Source organism: Scatophagus argus, chromosome 12, assembly GCF_020382885.2.
Source record: "Scatophagus argus isolate fScaArg1 chromosome 12, fScaArg1.pri, whole genome shotgun sequence".
NCBI classification, from domain to species: Eukaryota; Metazoa; Chordata; class Actinopteri; family Scatophagidae; genus Scatophagus; species Scatophagus argus.
This window is the reverse complement of record NC_058504.1, coordinates 18,150,391-18,175,190: the sequence shown is the minus strand read 5'-3', so window position 1 is coordinate 18,175,190 and position 24,800 is coordinate 18,150,391. Positions and strand designations below refer to the sequence as shown.

General features: G+C 42.2%; 1 protein-coding gene across 1 annotated transcript in view; it reads right to left on the bottom strand.

Annotated features, from left to right (window-relative positions):
* Positions 1–18,000, bottom strand: part of tenm1 (teneurin transmembrane protein 1) — a 157,723-nt gene extending 139,723 nt beyond the window's left edge. Inside the window, exons 1-3 of the mRNA XM_046406138.1 lie at positions 17,500–18,000; positions 4,742–5,013; positions 1,080–1,403 (exon numbers count right to left, since the gene is read on the bottom strand). Coding sequence (XP_046262094.1) covers positions 1,080–1,403; positions 4,742–4,958 — 541 coding nt within the window. The 5' untranslated portion in view covers positions 4,959–5,013; positions 17,500–18,000. The remainder of the gene's footprint in view (positions 1–1,079; positions 1,404–4,741; positions 5,014–17,499) is intronic.
* Between the last annotated feature and the right edge of the window lie 6,800 nt (positions 18,001–24,800).

The following is a 24,800-nucleotide window of genomic DNA, read 5'->3' as shown; positions in this document are numbered from 1 at the left end:
TCTTCTTCTCCTACCATTTTTGTCTAATACTCACTCAAATCCAGCCTCTCCTTCACCTGTTTTACCCTCAACCACTCATTCCCTTTTATTCTCATTCTAATTATACCATTACATTACCATTTCTATTCTCTCATTAGCATTTTTTGCTCTCCCTGTCTCTTATTCTCCCCCTATCTCATTCTCTTTTTTTAACCACTCTCTCTTTCTACATCACCCTTCCTTTTCTCAGGCACTGAATAAGTTCCACCTTTTTTTGCGGCACATAAACAGACAGTGCCCTTGGGGATGGGTTGGAGAGCTCTGTCTTTGTTTGTGTGCACCTCTAACTAACTCTCCATCTGTGGGGAGCCAAGCCAAGCCCAGCAGTGCAAGACAGATAGCTGGCACCATACCAGACCCTTCTCTAGTTGGCCCCATATCTTCACCCCCGCCTCTCAACTTCTCCTTCCTTCCAGGCTGTAGTTCTCCCACAGAGCTGGTTTTCAGCTGCCCTCAGGCAGCAAGTCGGGTACTGTAGACGTGCGACCTGACAATTCCTTTTCCTTAAAGTCTTAAACAAAAAATCTGCCTCCTGTTCTGATGGATATTCAACCATTTCAAAGCCATGTACTGGGGCCAGACTTTCCACAGGACCCATCCCCAGTCAACCTCAGTTTCACCTCTAATATGAGTCCACTTCAGAGACTAAATAACCAATGTATTTAGTCACATCAAAGAGCTTTCAAAGAGGGAGGAAGTTAAGTATTACCATTAGTTCAAAAACTGAGTTTCAATCGCCTATTTGCTCAAGGCTGTAATTTACACCTTGAAAAGAGTTATAATTTTATATGTTGTTTTTGTTTGGATAAGTGCATTATCAGTGACAAGTTTCTTCTCTTAAGAGACTGTAAGGATGTAATTTGAAATATACTCTGTGAAAAAACATAGCCTGACTTCAACAAATTGCGGCATGCTGCTCAAATGCACGAAAATGAATAATCAAAGGTGCACTATCATCCCCTATGTGAAAAATTTGATCTCCCCTGGGGATTTGGTATATACAATCTCCTTATAGAAAGAAAGTAGAATATTTTACTCACCATTGTCAGGCTCCGATTTCCTGTCATGCTCAGTGTCAGTGAGAGAGAGGGCGGAGTTGGCACGGCTCGTGAGGCAAGAGCTCTGTTCAGACTTCAGGCCGCGCATCCACATGTGCTGCAGGCCGTGATTGGGAGAGGGGTCCACCTCTGGCTCCGTGTCCACGTCCGAGCTCACGCCCAGGGAGTAGCCGCGGCTGTGGACATGACCAGCCGGTCCAGAACACAGCGCTTCCTCCTCCTCCTCCTGATGCTGCTGCTGTTGCTGCTGTTGGTGAATGTGGTAGTCTGGGCTCCTCATCTGCCCAGCTTTACAGAAGTCTAAATCTACAGGAGGAGGAGGAACAAGCAGATTGAGGTCGTATAGACAGTTGAGCTGTAAAGCCTCTAATGCTGCCATGTGTTTTTATTTGCCTCAGCAACTAAACTGACCAGGTGTTTGTTAGATACAGGCATTTACAAACCAAACACCGAACTTCTCAAACTATGTCAAGAGACAGGCTGTTATTTGAACAAGCATTTATTAAGTTTCGCAGCTGAAGTCTACATCAAAATGCCACCCTCGATTTTTCTTAACCATTGCATTGGAGCTATATCCTGTTCAGGCTGCCTGATGTGTGCTATCAAACTCGTGATGTATTGAACTGCTGCTCAAACAGAGCACTGATCTCATCTATATTCTCCTTGGTGGGGTGAAGAGATCAGATAAAGATCAAACCTTATTAATATTGACTCAGACTGAGGGAAAAATTGAGCCTCATATGCTTTCAGGTATTAGAATGCCCTCCAATCCCAAGAATCAACCTGTTATCTGAGAACATCAGATATACTCTGTTAGTCCTCTGGTTACACTTCAATTCAATTCAATTCAATTGAGCTCTACCTTTTTTTTTCTACAGAGGCAGTTGAGTAAATTTCCTACCCTCGCCACTTGAGTTTTCTGTTTAGAATGTACAAGTGGAAGTGATGGAAGTGATGGAATAAATTGAAATCTATACAGATACAACCGTAGCCTGAAACCATATACACTCTACTGAGAAGTCGGGAGAAAAAAAGACTTTCTCTCCTCACTTAGTGCAGTTAATATGTGTTTTAGGTCAGGTTCTTTGAAATCGCAGTGTTTCAAAAGAAGAAAAGCCACATTCCTGTTGACCACTCCATTGACCAGCAATGTGCCCCGCTGTGCCAGTTTGATGGGGTCAAGAACAACCGTGGCTCACACACTATTCTGCTGGAATTAAGCCGCCACAAGATTGGTCACCACTACACACTTCTGTTTAGCTCAAACTGACTGCAAGAGGGCAATTCAGGAGAAATAGGCTATTTCCCCGTGGCAACAAACATGGATTGACTGTACGATGAAAAGAGACAAAATTATTTTTTTGAATAACTGCCGACTCCCTGCCATTATTTTCAGTCACTCCAGATTCACTGGAGAAAAATGTATATATTTAACACTACTTTCACCCAGTGTTGTCAAAAGTGGTCATAAACAAAATTCAGAATGGCCAAAGCAGTATGGGTCACAGTTTCACTGTTGCAGTACTGGATGTAACAAAGGATAAACACATATAAATTCTTCTCATTCTACTCTCTTTTACTGATTCAGTTTGACATCTATCTCTACACAGTGTCATCTTAGTGTCCAGTCACCATAATCTGTGAGAGAAACTATGAGTTGTGAACAATGTTGACACACTCAGCTTAGACACCAGGCACTCTGAGCAATAAGCTTTATGAACAACATTATTTGCCCTGATTTCTGTCTCTCAGGGGTGCCCTACATTATTGGGTGGATGCTGTTTGGGCCATACACAGCCTGAAAGGAGGCACGATTCGGCTTCCACAACATATTTTTCATGAAAAATAATAATGAAAAGAAAATTACATCCAATATTCTCCTAAAAAGAGACGGGAATTAAACATCAGTGAGTCAGTGCAGGCTGGTGCTCTTTCTAGTAAACATGTTGATTCTGCTAATTAGCTTTGAATTAAACAAACTGTTGTGATTTTTTTTTTTTTTTTTTTTTTGGAGAGGATAGTCTATTGTGGATAAATGGATGGATGGATAGTCTATTGACTGCAGGAATTAAAAAAAATCTTGCTGTGCATCATAATCAATTCCATCATGGTGCTATATGCTAATGTTAGACTGATAATAAAATAAAATTCCCATTTTTTTTCTCTCTTAGTTTGCCAAATCAAACCTCTGCCCTTGTGTCTGTCCACAAGGTTTATGTATATGTATTAAAACAAATTTTACTTGATGCACTGGGTGGTTAGGTCCATACATACTCAGATGATCAGCTTCTTGTATGGTTGCTACTTCTCCATAATTTAAACATTTATACTGTAACTCTGTTGTCTGTTGTAAACAAAATGCTGAAAAGCGTGAATGGATTAATTTGAGTTAATTAATGGGCAAACAAAAACTAATTATTAGGGTCAGCGCTTTTATGCACCGATGAGCAAAGAGTTGGGATGAAACGGACAGAGGAGTTGTAATATCAGGGAAAATAAACAGAGAAGGAAGGAAAAGAAGGGAGGAGAGGGCAACATGTGGGGGTTTAAGAGATGAAGGAAAATATGAAGAACATGGGAGGGGATTTAGAGGAGAAACAAATTGGCTGATCTTTGTCAGGAACAGCGTAATCCATTAAAAAATGTCACTGGAGGCTATGTCCCCCCTTAACAGTTGGTTACTTAGGTAGGGTATACTATATATAACTCTGCTGCCCAAAGATGAACAGATGTGCTTTGCAGAACCGGCTGCCATTGACATTTCAAAGGCTGCTTTGGGGGGTCTTTTGCACCTTACCATATGACATTGATGGCAGACGACGTTGTTTGTTATGGAAACAGAAAGGCTGAGTAACTGAAAAAAAGGCAAGTCCTCTTTGACACAGCAGCGTTGTGGAAGCAAACAGAGCTGAATGGTGATAGCTAACAGCCCTTGATCGCTGTTTGACGAACAACACAACTTAACCCATAGAAGGTGGCATTCAAACCATGAAATCCCCAGAGTGGCCTACTTGTCAGGAGTTGTAACTGTTTGGAATGGCTAATGCTCTTTGTTAGCATGTTGGGTAGGTCTAGCTAGCGTGATGTTGGAGTAGCAGAAAGAGTATCTATTGATCACCATGAACCCTGCACAGCAGCACGCTCCTGATGAGGTGCGGCTTCTCTCTTAACACCACACATGACCTGCATAAAGGCCATCCATCACAGCACGCACTGGCTCATTTCTCCTCCTGTCACCAGCAGGGAAGAATTTTTCGGTGTGTATGTGTCAATGTACGTCTGTATGTGTGCCTATGTCTGCCCATGTCTGTATCTGTGAGACTGTGTGTAATGAAGGGTGGTTTTCCACCCCAGGTGAGGCCAGAGAGGTTTGGGGTTGACCTAGTTTAGCTGTGGGAGAGAAATATCACCTCCATGGAGAAGAGGTAATTGGCTGCCTCCGACTGTCCTTCTGGCTCATTGTGGACTGTAATAGGTAATTCACATAGGTCCTTTTAAAAGACCTCAGCGTGCGTGTGTTTGTGTGCACATGAGTGTGTGTCTACCATGTGTGTGACCATATCCATTCGGTTTTCATGTGTGCATCTGTGGATTTATATTCTGAGGTAAACACATCCAGCCAAGGCATGCCCTGAGTGTGGTACCTGGCTGGGGTTGGCTGTAGTTGCTCTGTCTTTCCCGGTGGGAACTCAGAGTGAGGCGTAGCTCGTGCGTGTAGTCAGGCAGGGTTTCACGCGAGGTGTAGGAACGGTGGTGGGCACGGCCGTCCTCGCTCTCGTCAGACGAGCTGGTGTAGGACATCTCCATTTCATGGCGCCCCTTTGACAATGGCTGGTAGGGTTTACTGTCCATCTCCTCCATGGCTTGTAGGGCTCCACTTAGTCACTCAGAACAGCCACAGCACAGAGCACAGAGTCTAGAGGTGAGAAACATGGGGGGGAGGTACAGTGAGGGAGAGAGGAAAGGACAGCAGGGAGGAAGAGGGATGAGTCAGTGGAGGAAAATGAAAGGGAATAGGGGATTGAGCAGACAGAGTGGAGAAGAAAAATAGCACGAGAAGTCTGTTATTGAACACAGTGGAACAATATTGCAACATCTGCTCATTCCAATTACAGCAGACATTCATAAACAGCATTTGGCTTCTTTCATATTTCACACCAAAGGTTAGTTCCAAATCAATACACTCAGAAGGGACTGCGATGGTGGCCATTATGTCTGGATGTGTTTGAAGAGAAATTGGCCAAAATCAAGAACAGCTCTCTGTTCTGTCACTTACTGTTTCTGTTTCTCTAACTGTAAGCTTTATCTCTCTTTTACAGACAACCATTGACAAGTTGTGCAGAAATCAACAAATCTGTAGCTGAGCCCCACGTCTGTTGCTATCATTTAACACTCACTAGGTTCTAAAGTAATGATTAAACACTGTTTGACACTAGTCTTTACGGTACCATTGCCCTTCCAAATGAAGTTATAATAAATCTGCTCATTCAGCTCCATTCGGCTCAGATTCTCTTTTTTCTCTCTCAACCACATCAAAATCTACTTCTGATAACGTTCGGCACAATATGCTATACCCCCATAAATAATGATTGATTGGGACAACGATTAGAGCACAGAAGAAGTGATTAGAAAATACTTCATTCATATTAGTTCTCTTTCACCGTGCACTGCCCGAGGCCTTTCCAGCCTATTTCCTGCAGATATAAAGCTTCTAAATGGAGCTTGAGAGGGTCATTGCTCATAGAGACAAAGTGCTATGGTATTGACCTCTTCAGGGAGTCCTGTAGTCCATATATCAAAGCCATTAGAGCGTGCCTGCTCAATACCTCAGAGATCTGCAGCATGGGGTGATCACCACTAGTCTGATACAAGTTTACAGCTGACCTTTCTACCACTGCAGTGATGCTTTATTCCACCTGAAAGACTCCTTCCCCTGGCCGCATACTCACCCTCCACATACACACACATGCACACACACACACACACACACACACCAGGCACACACACTCATACTCACACACACACCACCTGGTGACCCCTGACAGCAAACAGTCAAAAAATGGGCCAAGTCGCTTGCACATTCATCCCACACACTCCCTCACCCCCTGCAGACATTATCATAGCACAGATGATCTGAAAAGCTCCACACTTGTCTCTTTCACTTCAGCGGTGACAAAAAGCCCAACTACGCCTTTAAAATACATAACCACATTTTGCATCAAATTATCTATCAACATTGTAGCGTACTGTAAGCTCCTATGACTTACACACAAACACACACTTGTGGTTCCCTGGAATCATGATGCATTTCATTTTGATTGACAGGAGTTATTGCTGAGAATCAAAGCCTGCTATTATCTCAGCTGCCCTGTCAGAACGGGATTGACTGGTGTCACCTTCTCTCTGGTACGGCAAGAGTGAGTATACATTACCCTGTGAGCTCTGAGCTTGCTGCTGGCACTGACTGCTGACTGTCTACAGGGGCTCTCTGTCCCGTTTTATGTCTGTCACACGCTTACACGTGAGAATGAAAGCATGCAATCATGGACACATCGTCGCGTTCCCCCGCCGTGTGTTCAGCTACACAGACCATCTTGTGAGCATTTCGTTTTGTACATGTATTCCTGCTTGTATATTGATGCGTGCAATGTGAGATACTGTCTGGTTTCCTCTAAAACAGACCTCTCTGCTGGTTAATCCTTTGCCCTCTTTCACTCCTCTTTCACCATCCCCCTGTCTTGTACCAGTCCACCTCTGCTCTCTATCCTTCTACCCTCTCATCTTCATTTTGCTCCCCTACCTACACGCTTTCCACCCTCCATCTCATCCTCAGAGGCCCCTGCATTTAGAAAAGTAAGCCTGCTGGCGGGGGTTATTCTCGCTAATTCTAGCCCACAGTGGGGTGCCCATTAGGGGGTTTGATTCTTGGTTTTGATGTCAAAACCTGGAGGTTGTTTCCTAGAGCCAAGCTCACTTCAAAAGTAAGCGTCAAAAGACACACAGGCGTTCTGTAGGACAAGTCTGCATGTGCCACCTGAGTGCAATACCAGCTTGGGTTTGCAGTTGAGGAATACTGAGCGTAGCAGGCACAAAGAGGTCACTATAGGCTTACTATTCACAGAAAACATGCTAAGATGGCCCTGGAAAGGTCTGCACCATGCTAGAGTTAATTTTTAATATAGAAATCTTCAAAACCTTCTCTACAAGGTTTTATATCAGCTCTCTCATCATTTTTTTATGTACATGTAGAGCAGGGTACCACAAAGCCACTGAGGAATCCCTTCATGAATCTAAGTGCTTAACTGACTCCATCACGATAGTGACTAACATCTGATCTTAATCATCTCCATGTGAGACCCGAGTATGTAAAATTCATCGACTTGATTTATGCATGTCCTGTATTAACAGTGCAGTTCTGGATGTGTTCATAATGGATTGCTTAATTTATTGATAGACTGCTGTAACATAATACAGCAAAACACACACAAAAAAAGTGTAAGGGTGTAGATTACTATTTGATTCATCTCATGAGAGTTTGTGGATAAACAGGCAGTAGCTGTATGCTGTGACAATGTATGTATACATTCTTGTGTGATTTTAGTTCTAATTTAACTCTAATTTATAATTCATCATTGTGTAATGAACTCATCGTCGCTCAGTGTAAAATTAATACAAAGTGACTATACCGAGTGAAACACATGCAATACACTGTACCCCCCCCCCCCCCTCCTCCAAAAAAAAACATTTTCTTTCACTCTCTTATTCTCTCTTTTGCACAGACACATGGGAATGATAATCCATAGCTACACAGTTTCAATAATATCTAATGGGACTCCTCACCCATTTGATCCCCTTCTATATCCATTTGCTCAAACAGTGCAACCATAGACCAGTGAGCTGTTTTTTTCTATATTGCAAATCTGCTTAGAGAAGTGATAGAGGCTCACATACACAGTTGCTTTTAAACAGGATTTATGCTCCGAGCCATCTCCAGAGGGGCGGGGTCCCTGAGATGTCTGACAACAATGACAACAGCACATGCAGCACAGCGGAGATCCCCATCTGTAAAGGCAAGGACCATGAGGACAAGTCAAAACCGATTTACACTTTCCAATCTCAAATGAATGTGCTGACGAACGGAGGAGGAGAGAGAATGCAAAATGGGAAAAAAGAGAAAGGCACAGAGAAGACTGGGGCCAGGCAGCAGCACAAAAATTGAATTTCACATTGGTAAATAAACAAGGAGGATGGGGAGAGTGCCATTCAACAATATTAGCTCCTCATATTGTTGATACAGTATAGTTCCAGGATTACAAATACATTTCCACCATGCAGAGAAGATCTTATTTTCATAACAGCCTGGAGACCCCCAGTGAGTGGGGAGCTACTAGCTTTGTTAGCTCTGGCTTTTACGCATTTCCAAGAAGGTTGTTTGCACAGAGGTGAGCTAATCCCGCTCGCTAAACAGGCCTCGCAAACTAGAGGAATGGCAATGAGAAAACTTGAGAACTACATACATGCTAAAGCATACATTTTTAGCTCGTCGCCACAGATACTCCGAAGTGAAATCATGACTCTCCCACTGTTATTTGCGGGTTTTCATTTTGTCTACCATTATGACGGCTTAATCATCAGAAGAAATCAAGGCGCAGTCTGTTGTTCAAAATGCAGATCCAGGCTACAAGTCCTACGGGAGTAAACAGTGAGCTGTCAGAGAGGGATGCCTCTTTTGGAGTGTGTGTATGTGTGTACATGTGTGTGTGTGTGTGTGTGTGTGTGTGGTGGGGGAGTTGTGAAAACATAATGTGTGCAGTTGAAGGGGGCTTAAAATTCTATCTATTCTGTTCTTTCTATTCGTTAGTGCTGCCATGGCTCCACAAGCATATGACAGGGACACCTCAGATGAGATAGGCCCCAAAGGACCCACAGGCCCCTGTTACACCTAAACCACCCCAAAAAACAACAAAACAGCACACCACTCATTGGGAGCCCTCAGTGCCTGCTGAGAGGAAGGAGGGATGAACGCAGAACGAGGATAAAGAGAGTGATGGATAGATAGTCAGAGATGGAGAGATTTCACAGTGAAAATGTGGGGAATTGAAGGATAGAGAGATTGCCAAGTGAGACATGGAGTGATAGAGAGTTTTAATTAGTGGATAAGGGCTAGCTATCTGTGGGCGGCGGCAGCACTCTCGTCACGTAGTTGTGCTTTCATAGCTGACCAAGCTTGAAATCTCTTGCTGCTAATGCTGAGTTTACCAGCAGAACACGTACTGTGTGTAGTGTATAACCCCCCCCCCACACACACACACACACACACACACACACAAATACACAAATACACGCACACACAAGCCTGGACCTCAACATACATCATCCCTGGTAAGATTCACAGATCTAACACATGCTGACAATCAATCACAGACAGACACACATTCAGTGGCACTGCGCCCACACACACACTTACAGCATTTCACACTAACCAACAATCAGCACACTTGAGCGCCCACACAACACAATCTTTGCCGGCCTTTTCAGCAAAGCAAACCCTTTCTCGTTGGTTCTCTGTACCGTTGCAGAGTCTTTACCATTCAGCCTCCAGTGCTATGCCTATCTCCATTATTCCTCACACAGAAGCACCCAAGGTTAATGCTTTTATGCACAAATCAATTCATATAGGTGACACAATAGCCCAACTAGTCTGAGAGCATGCCCACTAGTGTTGGAAAGAAAGCGTGACCCGAAAGCAGAACAGAAGTGTGTGTGTGTGTGTGTGTGTGTGTGTGTGTGCACCTGTGGATGGGTGGGTGTATGTGGGTGTCTCTGTGTGTCCACTTGCAGGACAAAAGATCAGTTCCTGTCCATAGCTGTCAGGAGCTGGGAAACCATGCAGGTCCATGACGGTTTATAGTAGACATGGGTTAAATCCCACATCACAGATTGCCTGAGCAGTGTGGAGAAATCCATAAGGTCCTCCACTATTCATGCCCTCCGAATGTGGCCTAGAGTGAGGGAGTTGCTAGGCTTTAACTTTTCAAAGGCTGTTTTTATATCTTGACTACATTTAAAACTTTTCTTCTATCTTTTAGATCTTGACCAAGGTACAGCTTCTTTTCTGCTTTCTTTTCATGATATCCACATCTACTGCTACCCTCTGATCTAAAGCCCTCTGCTGATTCCCCATAAGACAGAGGAGCAAACGAAAAACATAAAAAACGACAAGAATATGCAATGGCACACATACTCCATATGCGCATTCACATGCACAGCGCCACGTTCATTTGCAGGGGCACACAGGCATTTGACAACAAATGCACAGACACATACACAGAGCAAGAGACACCACCCAAAACCACTTAATCAATATTCCTGACAAGACAAAGCCTTTTTCAACACATTTGATATTCCTCCTCTCTCGCAAGATAAATTCATGTCACTGTCCTCCTAGCAGGACTAAAAGGCAGTTCACACTAACTCGCTTTGCAAATAAAGCTTTACATCAAGACTGACAACGTCCTAAGCTCTCTGCATCAGCCACTGCTTGGTAAAAGCCTCTTTCAATAATGCTTTTGACCGCTAAAACCTCCAACACCCACAGCAAAGCAAAGTGAGCACTGCAGATGCAGAATTAATTGATAAATCAATGGCATTGATTCCAGAAATTGGATTTGGTGATTAGCGATTCAAACAGTATTTCCTGCTCATCTCCTTTATGAAGTTGTTGATTACAAATAAATGAGTGAGTAAAGAATATTAGCCTTGCAGAGGAGTAGAAAATATCTACTAGCTGTTGAGCAGCATTGCAGATTGATTTCTTCATGCTAAGTGGGCTAATCTTCCATCTACATTATTACAAAGTGATGCTACTGATGTAGAAAAACCCAAGAATATGCGAGAGGAGAGGGATTTTTGGGATGTTTCCACTCTGAAAGTCCTGAGTGCTCCCTATGGCTCCTCCTGTTCTTCAGATCTGTTCTCACACTCTTCACCTCGTCTCTGATATTCCTGGTCTCTTGCAGTCTAAAGACATAAGCAGCATTCATCAGCCCTACATAGGAAAATGCTTCTCAACAAAGAGAGGAGCAGCTTCACAAAGGCCACTATACTCATGCAGTCAGAAACAAACTGTCAACCTGTTGGCGCTCCTTTGAAAGATGATGAGTCAAATATGTGTGGGGGCTGAATACATTCTCTCCATATGTCTATTCAGTGTAGTAATGCATAAATGTACCCCAAGGTTATGGCATACAGTTTAGTAATTAGAAATAATAGAATAATAGAAAGAAATATATGGAAAACAACCTTCACAAAGTTATATGGTGAAAAGGAATCATGTGATATTGTCATCCCAGATGGTATTGGCTGCTACATGTGTGAGATGCATATCAATGAAAAGAGGAACATCTTTCTAGATTAACAAATCATGTAAGCTTGAAATCAATAGCACATAATGTAAAGTGTATTTCTAGTTAAGACACTACAGGGAGTCCACTGAACCGCTTTTCTCTTCAATATCACAAATAGTTACTTTTTTTTTTTCATTGATCCTATGTCCTATATTTTCCACTGTAGCATTTTCTTTCTCAAAATTTGTTCAGCCAAACAGCATCAGGCATGTTCCTTAAAAATTTGCATTTCTTATTTTGTTGCTTGTCAGATGAATCATTATGTCCGCTGAGCGCATTAAAGAGAACAAAATGTGAATTTTCAAAACAATTCCTTTTCTAGGCACATCAGGTCTGGATGACATGCAGTGCATGCTGTAAAATTTGGGATTTCAGGATTGTTACATCTGGAGACAAAATGTATTAGGTCTGCTTTACTTGAAAAACGGCTGTATACTGCTGCCATGGTTTTGTTGGAGTAGATCTGGGGTATTTCTTAGCTCGAATCACTTTTCTTTATGCAGTTTAGCTTTGCATTTTGGCGAGCAATCAGCAGTGAATATGTGTCTCTGTAGCTAGGAGTCAATTTGGGTGATGATACACATACTTGAAATACATCCCAGAGTTCATGGTGAATCAAGACTCATTCTGAAATAAAACCTTAACAAAACAACTCCCCTGCCACACACTGAAAAACATATTGAACTCAGTTGTACTGTACTGTACTGTATTGTCTGCATGGCTTCCAGCAGAGATGCATCAAGCACCGTTTTGGAATTATTCATCTTTTCAATGAGTTAATAATTCATGATCATCTAGAAAGTAGAGCTATGAATATTACTGATGATACACATGAGGCTATTTACCAGTCAGCAGGAAACAGATGAACCCGTTTAAAGGAGAGATGTACAGTGTACCATCACTGTGTTCTATGTTGTGAAATAAATCATGCAACAATGCTGCAGATGCAACTTATTTATACTGAGCTGCTAATCATGATCATGAGGTGCAAAGTCAGGTGTACAATGTGTTGTTCATGTTTTATTGTAGGCTGATACAGGTGTGCGGTCAAGTTGCTTCGAGACCAACCACCTTGTGACAATAGTTACCTGAGAAACTGTCTAATCACTGATCGTCTTGATGTTGAAGATGTGCAAAGTTTTTCTGAACAGTTTCTAGAAGCCTTCTCTGGTCATTTTCCTGCAATGATTTAACTGAAGACAAAAAAGCTGCCCCACATCTGGTGAGTACAAGCTGGCCAGCGTTGACTCCCGTTTGTCCTCCGTGTCAACAAAAGCAGGATAAAATCAGTGCAGATATTATGGATTTTAACTTAATTATTTTGACACCAAAGCCAAGAACTGTACTTTGAAGTGAAGGACAATTTATGTGGCAATAAATCGGGGAAGAAACAAAAATTGATTTTTCTTCTTCCTAAGTTGTCCACTGACTTGATTAATAAAAATTTCAGAGTGAGAAATGTGTCCCTCTAGGTGTGCATCAGCTTCCCTTTCTATGTGTGTGCAGGGGGACGAAATGTGTGCAGACGAAACAAAATGAACACCAGTACAGTAACACAATCCAACGAAATAAAAATAATCTCTATGTGGGTGTAGAGCATCTATAGAAGAGGTGGACAAAATAAAAGAAACTCATTGCAATATACGTAATTAGAGCTGCAATGATTAGCCAAATGATACACTAGTCGATCCACAGAAAATTAACTTTGCAGCAGTTTTGCTAATCCATTAAAAAACAAATGATTTATCAGGCAAAAACGGTACACAGTCACGCATACACACAGTTGAACAAAAAAAAGAAAAAAAATTCACACAGTCTTTGACTTTGGGACATTTTTGACATTTTGTTGGCATTTTACACCAAATTCAATTCTGATTTATTCAGAAAATATCTGCTAGATGAATCCATAATGAAACACAATGAACATACTTTGAAACCAACACAATTCCGACCACTCTTCTGTATGAGCCCAACCAGGTGTGTTCTATCTCTTCTTCACACACACACACACACACACAGTCCTCTTGACAAATTAATCTCGTACTTTAAAGTGAAGTAGAGTGGGCTTGACCAGTATGATTCTTGTGCCTCTGATCCTTCTGTCTTCTGACTCGAATATGAAAGAAGCTGAAGTTAGATGAGAGAGAAGACTGCATTTTCACAATACAAATCTCACGCTTTTTGTATACAGTTCCTGACTCTTGCACAGAGAACAGAGCTGCAGATACCGGTTGATACATAGCCAAATACTTTAAAGAAGAGCGCCTTAGGCACACGGTGTGTGTGTGTGTGTGTGTGTGTGTGTGTGTGTGTGTGTGTGTGTGTGTGTGTGTGTGTGATATTATTTCTGTCCCTTTCTCTGTTGCTGTTGGTCCAGCTTTTGGTTTCAATACTAAAATAACCAGTATCACATTTGGATATTTTGACACAAAGAGAAAAAAAGGAGACTTACATAATTTTCTCAAAAATCTGCTGATGGAGGAAAATGTTTATAAATAAAAAATAAATTAAATAAATTTGACATGACGAGAAAATACGTAAAATAAACAAATAGGAGACATCTTGGTCTTTTACAAAGATGCTTATCTTAAAACATATTATCTCACTTTAGAACTACATTTTATTTATCATGAAACACATATATGTACAAAATGAAACTACTCTGCAAAAACAGGATGGCATTAGACTCTGCTGTCAGTCAGTTTGCAAGAACAATGACCATATGTTGGACCAAAGGAATTTATATTCACTGCTTATTATCAGTAAATACATATATATATGTATATATATGTATATATATATATATATATATTTGTTATGCATTGCTGTGCTAAGTGCATCAATAATAAACACAACTAGGCCTGTACTGCCATATGAGATTTTTATAGGGTAATTTGGGGATATTATATTGCTTATGTATTTCACTTTTTTTAATCACAGTGCTGTAAATTTCCTTACTGCAGAGGACGACCACAGAGGAATGAAGAAAGGAAACACTAATTAGCACTGCAGGATTTGTTAAACAATTCCTCTTGAGTATGGAGCAGCATTGCAGCAAGAAGGTAAATATTTGAAGATGTACAATGGTTACATCTCGAAGTGTCTATGTGTGTGTGTCTAGCGGTCCAGCAGTCTGAATACCCTGACAGGCACAGCTTCTTTTACTTAGAAATTTTTCAGCAAACATTCTTATCTCATTCTTATCATATGATGGACATGCAGAGGTAGAAAGTGAGAGAGGGAGAGAGAGACAGGTACAAAAACTCCCACTGGGCCTCCTATTGCCTACGAGCTTAAACTCTGACTGCAGCATTAAGTGTTGTACTCAGTATTATAAACAACCCTTGATGCATTTCACATGGTCCTCTCACTAATTCATGACCCCAATTTTATTAAGGAAATTTGGTATTGCAGAAAACTTGCAGGGCATAAGGGAAGTGTAGGAGCACTTCCATGGGAGAAAGGAGCATCACAGTGCCAGGGGCTACTGCATTCCTGGAATGAAAATTCATAAATAATGCAGGGCTGGATAACAAAAAGAACTCCCCCGCTGTCTCGCATGGTGCTGCGCTATCCAAAGGCCATGCAATATCACTCAAATCTCAGAAAAACACAAATTACTAGACACAAGCGAACATTTCTTTGTTTATGGTTTCTTGACTCAGGACAATGGAAGCTGCTCACAGTAAAACGGCAGTATCCTAACTATTGTCAGGAAGTTGCACCGAAATAATGACAAGGCTCCAAGCCAAGGAGCTGAGCGGCTTCTCTGGATCTCCAAAACGCCATATGCACTACCCGCTTAACAACAAGAAGTGCAAAAATTAAAAAGGGAATGTGCAACAGCTGAAAGAGATAATTAGTGAAGCAGCAACCACTGACCGCTAACTGCTGCTGAGGGGAAATCAGAGTGCATTGGCAGAAGATGAAACGCGAAACCCTGAATATCTGACGGATTGATCGGTCATGTGGTTGGTTCGTAGACTGACAGGAATGCCAATGCCTTATCAGTGGCATGTGTGCAATGTATAATTGGTGGGGTGACATTTCAATTCAAAGACTCATCTTCTCATTGCGTTGCCATTATGGGTGTGCCATTTAAAATATGCACTTAATCACTGTTCATCAACACCTCTAGTGCAGAAGCCTTTAGGGCCTAAAAACCATTCACAAGGAAACATCCGGCTTGCGCACACGCAGTTCGTCAGACAGTAGTATGAGTGGCCCATAGCTATGACATGAAGCCCATTGATGCCACAGAATATAGTACAGTGGGAAAAATGAATGTAGGATTACAATTATCAAAGTCCCCAGCTCCCATACATCATCCTCTTCTTCTTCAGTGTGGATATGACTGTAAGTGTGTGTCTGTGTGAAACAAACACAGGAGAGAGAGATAGTGTGTGTGTGAGAGAGAGAGAGAGCGAGAGTGTGTGTGTGGGAGAGAGAGAGAGAGACAGAGTGTGTGTATTATCTAACCTCCATACACAGATGTTGTCTATTAATCACAAAGAGCAAAGAGAGACAGCCTGATTTTTATCATCACTATCAATAACAAACCGCTGAGGAATTAAGTCCAGTGCCCGCATCATTTTGAGCAGCAGCGTCAGGTAGGGCAGTGACACACAATGTAATGCAACACTGACAGAACACACATACAAGTATGCATTTGTAATTAATGGGGGGTGGGGGTCTTAAAATAATATAGCAGAATGCAGGTATGACTGATGGGTGAAACGATCCGAACATCGATGCAGTTCTCTTAAAGACGTGTACAGTGGCTGGAAGAGTAGTGCATTAGATCTGTGTATTAGTCATGTTGTTCTTTGTGATTACAACACATTTGCATTTAAATATAGGGTGTATAGAGCTCCTTTAAAGCCAACTATACAGTATGGGATGCTTTACAGATGTTGTCAGATAGAACACATTTAGAAAATTACTCGGAATTTATATTAGTATTGTTTATTTATTTGTTTTGCTTATTTAATTATTTATTTATTGGAAATACGCCTTCAGTGGTTTACTCCAAGCAATTATTTATAATCTGCTGTGAAGGAGAGCTGTGAGTAGGTCTAATTTAAATCTATCGGAGCATATCCATCCCGGTGCAATTTTCCCTGCCTTCACAATAATTATGATTTATCAAAATGCATTGGCTGATGTTAATTATTTAGCCTCACAACGGGTGAGAAAAATAAATATCGTGCGGTTCAATCATGTAGTCAAGGAATGGCTTCGCCAACTGCAGCGTCACGGGACAGTAGAAGTTCATGTATGAGATGTGAAGACAGGCATTTTTCAGCAGGATGAAGCGAGTCAGAGAGTTAAAATGTATCCTGACGTGCCTGTTGGACCTGTGGGCTACTGGTGGCAATTTCTGGCCCTGGCTGGGTAGGCTGCGTGGATGCTGGAAGACAGAAGGCGCGCGTCAGAGAGATCTATACCCCCTGGATCTCCGGTGGCCCTGCTGGCATCATTAGGCTACCTTAGTGCTGATGGAGATGGAGTGGACGAGCCAGAAGTGGAGCACAACCACTCAAGGCTGCAAGCGCTGCTGAACCAAAACGAATACGACACTGGCACACATGAAGCAGGCGGTCCGCAGCTCTGTAACTGGACTGTCATTATTTAGACTGGCTGTCAAACACACAGCTTTGTATGCACAAAGTCTGCACTCATTCACTTCAAAGGAGGCGCACTGATTTTCATAAAACCGCACTATACACACACGCACACACACACGCGCGCACACACACTCTGTCTTTCTACCTCTCTGGCTGCCCCTCTCTCTCTCTCTCTCTCTCTCTCTTTCAAACATACTCACGCGCACACGCACGAGCCGTGAATAGCATATCACATCTGAACAGCTGATAATAACCATTTCCTGTGAACTCACGCACGTTCATTACCTGAGCCTCGTTTAGCAAAGCAACATAGTAGCCGATCTCACCCCGTGAAGCCCACTAAAGGCCAGAACTGAACGTGTCGCTTACCTTCCCGACGTGAAGCCATTCCTTTAGTCCGATTCCATGCTCTGAGAACCCTGCAGAACGCTGAACTGACTGACTGTGCAATTCCCCCCGGTAGAAATGAGACTTGAGACGCGGTGCTCCTCGCTAAAAAGATGTGGAAGAGACACCTCTCTCCCTCTGTGTGTGTGTGTGACTGCTGGTCTGGGTTTCGAGGCGGCGGTGCTGAAGATGCTCGCTCTCAAAAGCCGACAGAGGACGACGAAACGATTTGCGCGGACAGGAAGGGCTCTCCTTGCAGGGGCTGTACGCGAGCCAGCTCCGCTGTGCTGTGTGACAGGGAGCCCGGCGCGGTGCGTTTAGCCGCAGTTGAACCCGAGGAGATGCTGTTGCTGGCGAGGCTCGGTGCCGCTATAACAGCATCCCTGGATCATACCACCGCACCGAGGAGAAGGGGGTGTGGCACAGACCGGCCACAGACACAAACACGCACAGGCTCTCTAACATCAGGAGGTCGTCTGGATCGCTAGTTAGACTCATTCAGGTGATGCCATATGGCTGCACTGTTTCCCCTGTGTCGGAATGCTGACTCATTAATAGAGTATCATTGGTGAAAGTTTGGAAATTTCTGCTTTGGAAGCCTTTCAGCAGAATATTTACAAATATTAAAAGCAATTCATATTCGCAAGCAACAGGCCTGAGAGCTTCTGTGCATCACAAAAATCTTCCATATTAAAAAAGTAAGAAGGCATAAGAAGAAGGCTGCTGATTGTTGGCAGTACACAAATGGCTGAGATGATGAAAAGCAAGGTAAAACATGTTTACAGTGTATGCATACATAGAAGATGGAATCTGATGCTAATTTACTGCTCCAGTGGGCCTGGTTTATCATAGCACCTGTAGATCATCTCACAAAATCTATTTTCTTCTTCTTAATTAGCCACCTAATGATTCTGACCTGTGCTCTGCATACGTGCTACGTTGGTATGGTGTTTACAGTAGCTTGGTTCAGACAACTTGTGAATGACAGGGGTTCTAATGATGCAGTTTATTATTTCCCCAAAGCATAGTACACACGAGGCTACAAACAACCATTTTGACAGCTGCTTCAGTCTATCTGCCTTTCTGCCTGTCTTGCCATATCCCCAACGCAGCACAGCACGTTGTGTCTTTTATCAACAACAGGTTTTGGCACTTTCCATCAGTTTCATCACTAGTTCTCTAAATGGATGCTGCAAGTCCAGCTGTTCGGGGCAGAGAGTGAAATGATTCAAGGGAGCTCAGTGAAAGAAAAAGCTTTTAGGTTGATAAAATTGTACTTCTCTGATGTAGAGATTACTAGTGTATTTGTCATGTGGATGTGGGTTGTCAATATGTGGCTGCCAGGCTGCTTCTTAGAACAAAGACTGTAGAAGATTGTAATGGATTTTGATCAGGAGTCAAAGAGTTTCTGAGAGCATAGCCCCACACTGGAGAGCTTTGTGTGTCTGTGACTCCATGTTTGCCTGCAGAGTCCTAATGGCAGGCATAGTGCACCTCCAGCGGCTGGGTAAATGCTCTTTTAAAAGAGCAGCTGCTCTTCTGCTCGACACATCTCACTGAGACATCTCCTTGACAACCAGCTCATTGCAGATATTTGAAATGTCACACTTTTTACTGTGATTCTTTTTTATCATCATGGATTGTAGAGGAGAGATAATAGATGTGGAGAGGGGAAGAGCATTGGCCTTGCTATAAGGTAGACATAGTCCTTGCTTATTATTCTAGAAAACATGGCAAGTGGAAACTGAAATTAACATTTAATATGATGAGAGAAAGTTCTTTAATTGTGTGGCCTGATATTCATCCAGCATGGAACCTTCATGGTAAGAACAGTGTGCAGAGTAGACCCAGTTGACATTTTATCAGATAATAAACATTATTAGGGCCACAGATGCGCTGTAGTGCTTTTCGGAGTGCATTTAAGACACAATGTCAGTTGCATAACGTCTAATATCATGAAGATTGCATTAAAATGATGTGACCTAATTAAATTGTGTCTCAACTGTCAAAAAAAAAGTCAGTGGAAACAAATAAGGGACCATAAGACCATATTTTCCGATCCAATTATTCCTGCCCTATTTGGATAGCATGGAAGCACAGCTGAGTGTATAGGGAGGAGAGGGGAGCACAGAGGTGGATTTAGAGCTGGTACTCCATAAAAGCGATGTGAGAATGAAGGGAAAGCTACGGTTGCTGTTGTGAATGCTAAAATGGAGTCTGGTGAGAATAACTTTGATGGGCAGTTGTGCGAAGTCCGGATATCCCTTCTTTTTCCCAGATTGCAAGCAACCGGCACCTATTCTATTCGGCGTGACACGTTTATTAAAACCTGATCGGCTGGAATATATTACACCTTAAACGGTGTCATGTCCTTAATGCTACTTCAAACCTTAGCTGCAATAACGGATTTTAAGTATCCCTGCAGTAATTCACTTCACAGCTGGAGGCAGTTTCCATGAGCATTATTTAGTCTTGTACATGCAAACTACAAAGCCAACACAGTTTTTCCCCTCGAAACTCTGCGTTCCTGCTAGGCTCTGATCGATTGGCCAGTGATCAATCCCTCCGCCGTAGAACACAAGGTGAATGGTGCATGCTGTAACTAGAAACTAACAATTATCGTCTCATTTCTTTTGCTGCATGTGTCTTTGCTGATTTTCTTACCATCTCCCCCCTTTATTTCCTCCTCTGTCCCTTGCCAATGCATATTTTCTTCTAAAAAACTCTTTCTATCTTTTCCCATTTCTCTCAGTTTTTTTTAACTTAATTTCTTTCCACTCATCTCCGCCTATATCCCACTGCCTAGCTCCATCCCTCTCCAGGGTGATGTTGCTGAAGGGGTTTCTCTTATTCTGTAATGAGGCATCTTGGATCAATGCTGTCAACAGTCCTCACCAGCTGCACCAGCTGTACTGTATTATTCTATCCTCGCGGTGGATGCCTTATCTCCCGGGGTGTTAAGAGTTAACAAGGGTATTTTTCCATCGGAAGGGTGTTAGGGATATGCTCCATCACTTTCTCTCTCTGTTCTCCACCAGTGCTCTGGCTCCACCCAGTCAGCCATACAGCTTGAGTGTCTCACAGGAGACAGGGCCAACCATTTATTGAAATCTTTTTTTAAATGACAAAGCTATGACCTTTCTGATGCATGCGCTCCACAACCATAAATTCTCACAGATTTCATTTTACATTTCCTCCAAGCATTCACAACCAAATTACACCTCCACAGCCTTCAACCTACGGGCGAGGAGCCAGTATTTTCATCTTCAATTATTACTTCTTTTTTTTTTTCAACTTTCAGACGGTACTTTAGCACTTTGTGAAGCAGATAAGTGTTTTGGAAGTTCTGAAAACGGTGGCATAATCTGTCCTGAAAAACACACACATTTTGACAGCAGTTTCAGAGGCTGTCCTTTTCTAAGCCTGTCATCAATTTCCTATCTGAAAAAGGAAAGAGAAGAAAAGAATCAAGCATGGAGAGGTGTCTATTGATTAATCACTAACAGTAAGAGAGCCCTGATGAGCGAGCAATGTGAACCAGTTTCCGTGTGTTGACAGATGAAACAGCTATATAACCTCACCTCCTCTGACACATTCTCCTTCAAGCCTTTCTCTCATAATTAGTCATATCCCTGAAAGGGCATGACATTAATAAATTCCACATTAAATCCACATATATAAACTGAGTGGGATTTGAAAGAAAGCAATATTTTTAACTGGCAATGCTGTGACTTTCCATAGCCAGTGAAGAGGAGATTGCAAGGTGGAGATTGCACTACAGAGGACACAGGATGATACAGGGAGAGGACATCACTGCACCAAAGACAGGCAGTGATCATGTGATACAGGAATTATTGATTTATAAGGCATATCTTTATCCTTACAGTATGCATGAAAGCGAAGAGAGCAGCAAGAGCATCACTCGATTACCTTGAACAATGGAATCAAGTCTTTGTTCTGAGCTTAAACAAAGCACCAGCAGGCACTCATACACACCCTTTGGTCCCCAAACCAGGGATGAAATAAAGGCTTTTTACTTTGGACCCCTAAAATCTAAGGATTGTTCCCATAAGGATCAAAGTGTATGTGTATGTTTCAGGGGCTTTTGTATTTAAGTGTGTGCAGTGTTGAGTGCTTTCCTTCCTCAGTCTGTGCAAAAAACCCTCAGATACCAAATGCCACCCTAAAGCATGGGCACTTCTCCTCTTCTCCTTTTATCACCATACACTTCTTGCTCTTGCTCTCCTGCTTACCTGTGACAGGAGCGCCTTTCAAACGCACCTCATTGCATTTCAAACGCCAGTGGCTCCCACTCCCGTCTCTAAGACTCCCACACACACATACACGCACGCAGCTGTCAGCTGCCCAAATATTGTATATCCCCTGGCCTTCTCTCCCACCCCTTCCTGAACTAACTCCTCCACAACCTCGAGTTGTTGAGAAAATAATATTTTATGCATGCCACAGCAGCCCACACGCAGATACAGCTTATGAAAGACATACCAAACCTACTTTCCTGCCAACATTTGTGTGTGTGTGTGTGTGCGTGTGTCGTGCATGTGTCTCCGTGTTCACATATATTTGTGTGCAGCTTGTTTTTATATGCTAAATTAAGACATACTTAAATACTGTTCTTGTATTTTAATGCAAGAACACATGGCACATAGCTTGTTTTACAGTGTCGTTGGGATCAATATGCATTATGTAAATACTGTGTCTTTGTAAAACTTGGGGGTGCAAAAGGCCAGAAAAGTCTAGTTTTGGCATAGGCATCTCATTCTTGAGAGAATTATTTACAGCATAAGAATCGAAGGGATTCTGCCTACATACCTAAGCATTTGTTAGAGCAGGAGAGGACACAGTACAATGAATTTGCATCTGTTTGAAGTATCATTATTAATTCATGCCAATGAGACTTTGCATAGGGGAGACTGGAAAAAATTTGAAAGGGGGAAAAAGTCCCAGTAAGCACAGGGACTGTTTGATCTTGTTATGTCTTCTTGTTCTGCTTTTGGAAGTTATGACTCTGCCCAAGTATCTTTATGTTTAGATGCACCATATTGACCAAGTCCTTTGGGAACAACAGGCTGCTATAAGCGTGGGCCTATCTTATTTAATCAGCATGCGTCGAGCTAAATGACGAGCTATTATCGCTGGCCACCCATTGACTGCTGCTCAGCTTCTCAAACAGCCAAAGCAAAAGGTCAAACACTGATAATGAGTAGACAGAAAGAGCTATTCCTAATTAGACATGAATGTAAAATTTGAATGGGAAATTAGGTTGCGTGCACAAGAGAGAGATACAGCACATCCATCTGGCAAGCTATTCGGCTGTACTCAATATTTACTCTTCTCTTTGTTTTTTGTTTCTCAACAGGTGCTCTCGGAAGTGTGTGTGTTCATGTGCACGTTGTGCAAGAGAGGGAGTGTGTGTGTCTACATTCATATTTAAGCAACATCAGGATGTACTTGCTGATGTACCTGCTTGTGTATAAGGTCGCAATTGCATGTGTTATCCCACATGTGTACATGTGGTGCTGATGTGTATATGCTGGCACAGCCATTTCCCCTCAGAGTAGGAAAGCGGGTGGTGTTTGGGGGTGACAAATATACTGGTGGCACATTATCAGCAGCAACACAAACACAGGCTGGCAGTATCCCAGCTGTTGGGGGGGGTATCTTTATTTGTGTATGTGTGTGACTCTCCTGAATCAAGAGAAGAGAAGCATGAGAAGGGTATTGCCAAGGAGGAAGGTTTTGCCTTCAGGGAGAAGGGTAATTACATGAGAGCACACAGAAGATAAAAAAATATTAATGGTATTATTGGTCAGTGGGGTGCTGTCCTTGGGGTGTCCTGGAGACACATATCAAGCATGTTCTGGTAATACTGTTGATTTAAATCTATCTTACAACAAATACTGTAATTCTACAGCACATTTTCTTCCTATTTGTACATGATCTAATAAAGCAGTCATTGCACACTGGGTAAAGTAATCATCTTTCACCCCATGGGCTTAAACTCAAGTCCAAGTGACAGCAAGCATTTACCTTGCTCAAGTGTCCTTGAGCATTTTACTTAATCCCCACCCGCTCTAGGGGTGCTGTTTTGGTGCTAACCTGTGTTTTCTGTGGAGCCAGTTGGAACATGAAGCTTTCCTTCAGGAACCAGAGCTTCAACAGGAGCAGCAAAGCTCTGATTGTGCTGTCCATGGTGCTGAAAGCCAGCTGTAAAAATCCAACATGCTGCATCACAGGCCTGTATTACATACTGAGTGCAAATGGATTTCAGTATGCAGAGTATTCATGCTGATAAAGTGCAGAAATTAAGCATGCTCAAAGATAACACAATGCATACTAAAATCACTTGCTTTCAAGTATGCATATATCCCACAATGCAACGGAGGAATGAAATGAAATGTAAAAATTCTAACAATGTGTGGAAGAACTTTTTTTTCTAAAATGTGCATTTCACCATGTTTTACACATAAAGTTTAGTTTAGTTAAGTCAAGAAATGAAAGTGAAAAAGTGGTTGAATAGTGGCTTCTGTGTCTCTGGAGGAAGCTTTGCACCTTTTGAAAACAAACAAAAAAAAACCTTTATGATGTTGTCAGGGTTATCTTGGCCTTGAGATGTAAGATTTTGAACAGTATGGAGTTTGAAAGATGTGGGCGTTTAAGAGGGGAAAAAAGGGTCTAATGAAAGATGCTATTTGGTTGGATTATGGGATATGGAGGATCTGGCCTTTTTGAAGCTTGACTCTGCTTCAGTTTTTACAGTTCTTTTTAAAAGTCTCTCACAACTTCATTCAAGTGATGTATCACATCACTGGGTGCCCTTTTTCATGTATAATGTTTTAAATTCTCAGTTTGATATCTCTCAGTGTGAGTTTTGTAGAATTTTCTGTTAGCCCAAACCACTAAACTGTGTTATTTCCTTTGTACACCACCCTCAACACAGTACTAAAAACTGTAGATAGAGAGTACTGTACACTGAGGACATAAAAATTTAAAAATATGAATGGAAAAAGAACAACTCAATGAATATGGGTAGTTATCCTGAACCCCTTATCTCCTTTTTAGGATGTAGAGGGAATTTTCAGTGACATCGGACGAGCCATTGGTCCTTGAAAGAAGCTCTATGACTCAAACCGAAGTTTGTTCATGGACCTTCTCTCTAAGGGATCGAATTATTCTTGTAGATTAATAATGTATTGACCAAAAAGTCACAATTCATATAGTTTTAGAAAATTCTGGCTGTGCTTTAGTCTCTGGGCCAGACTCTC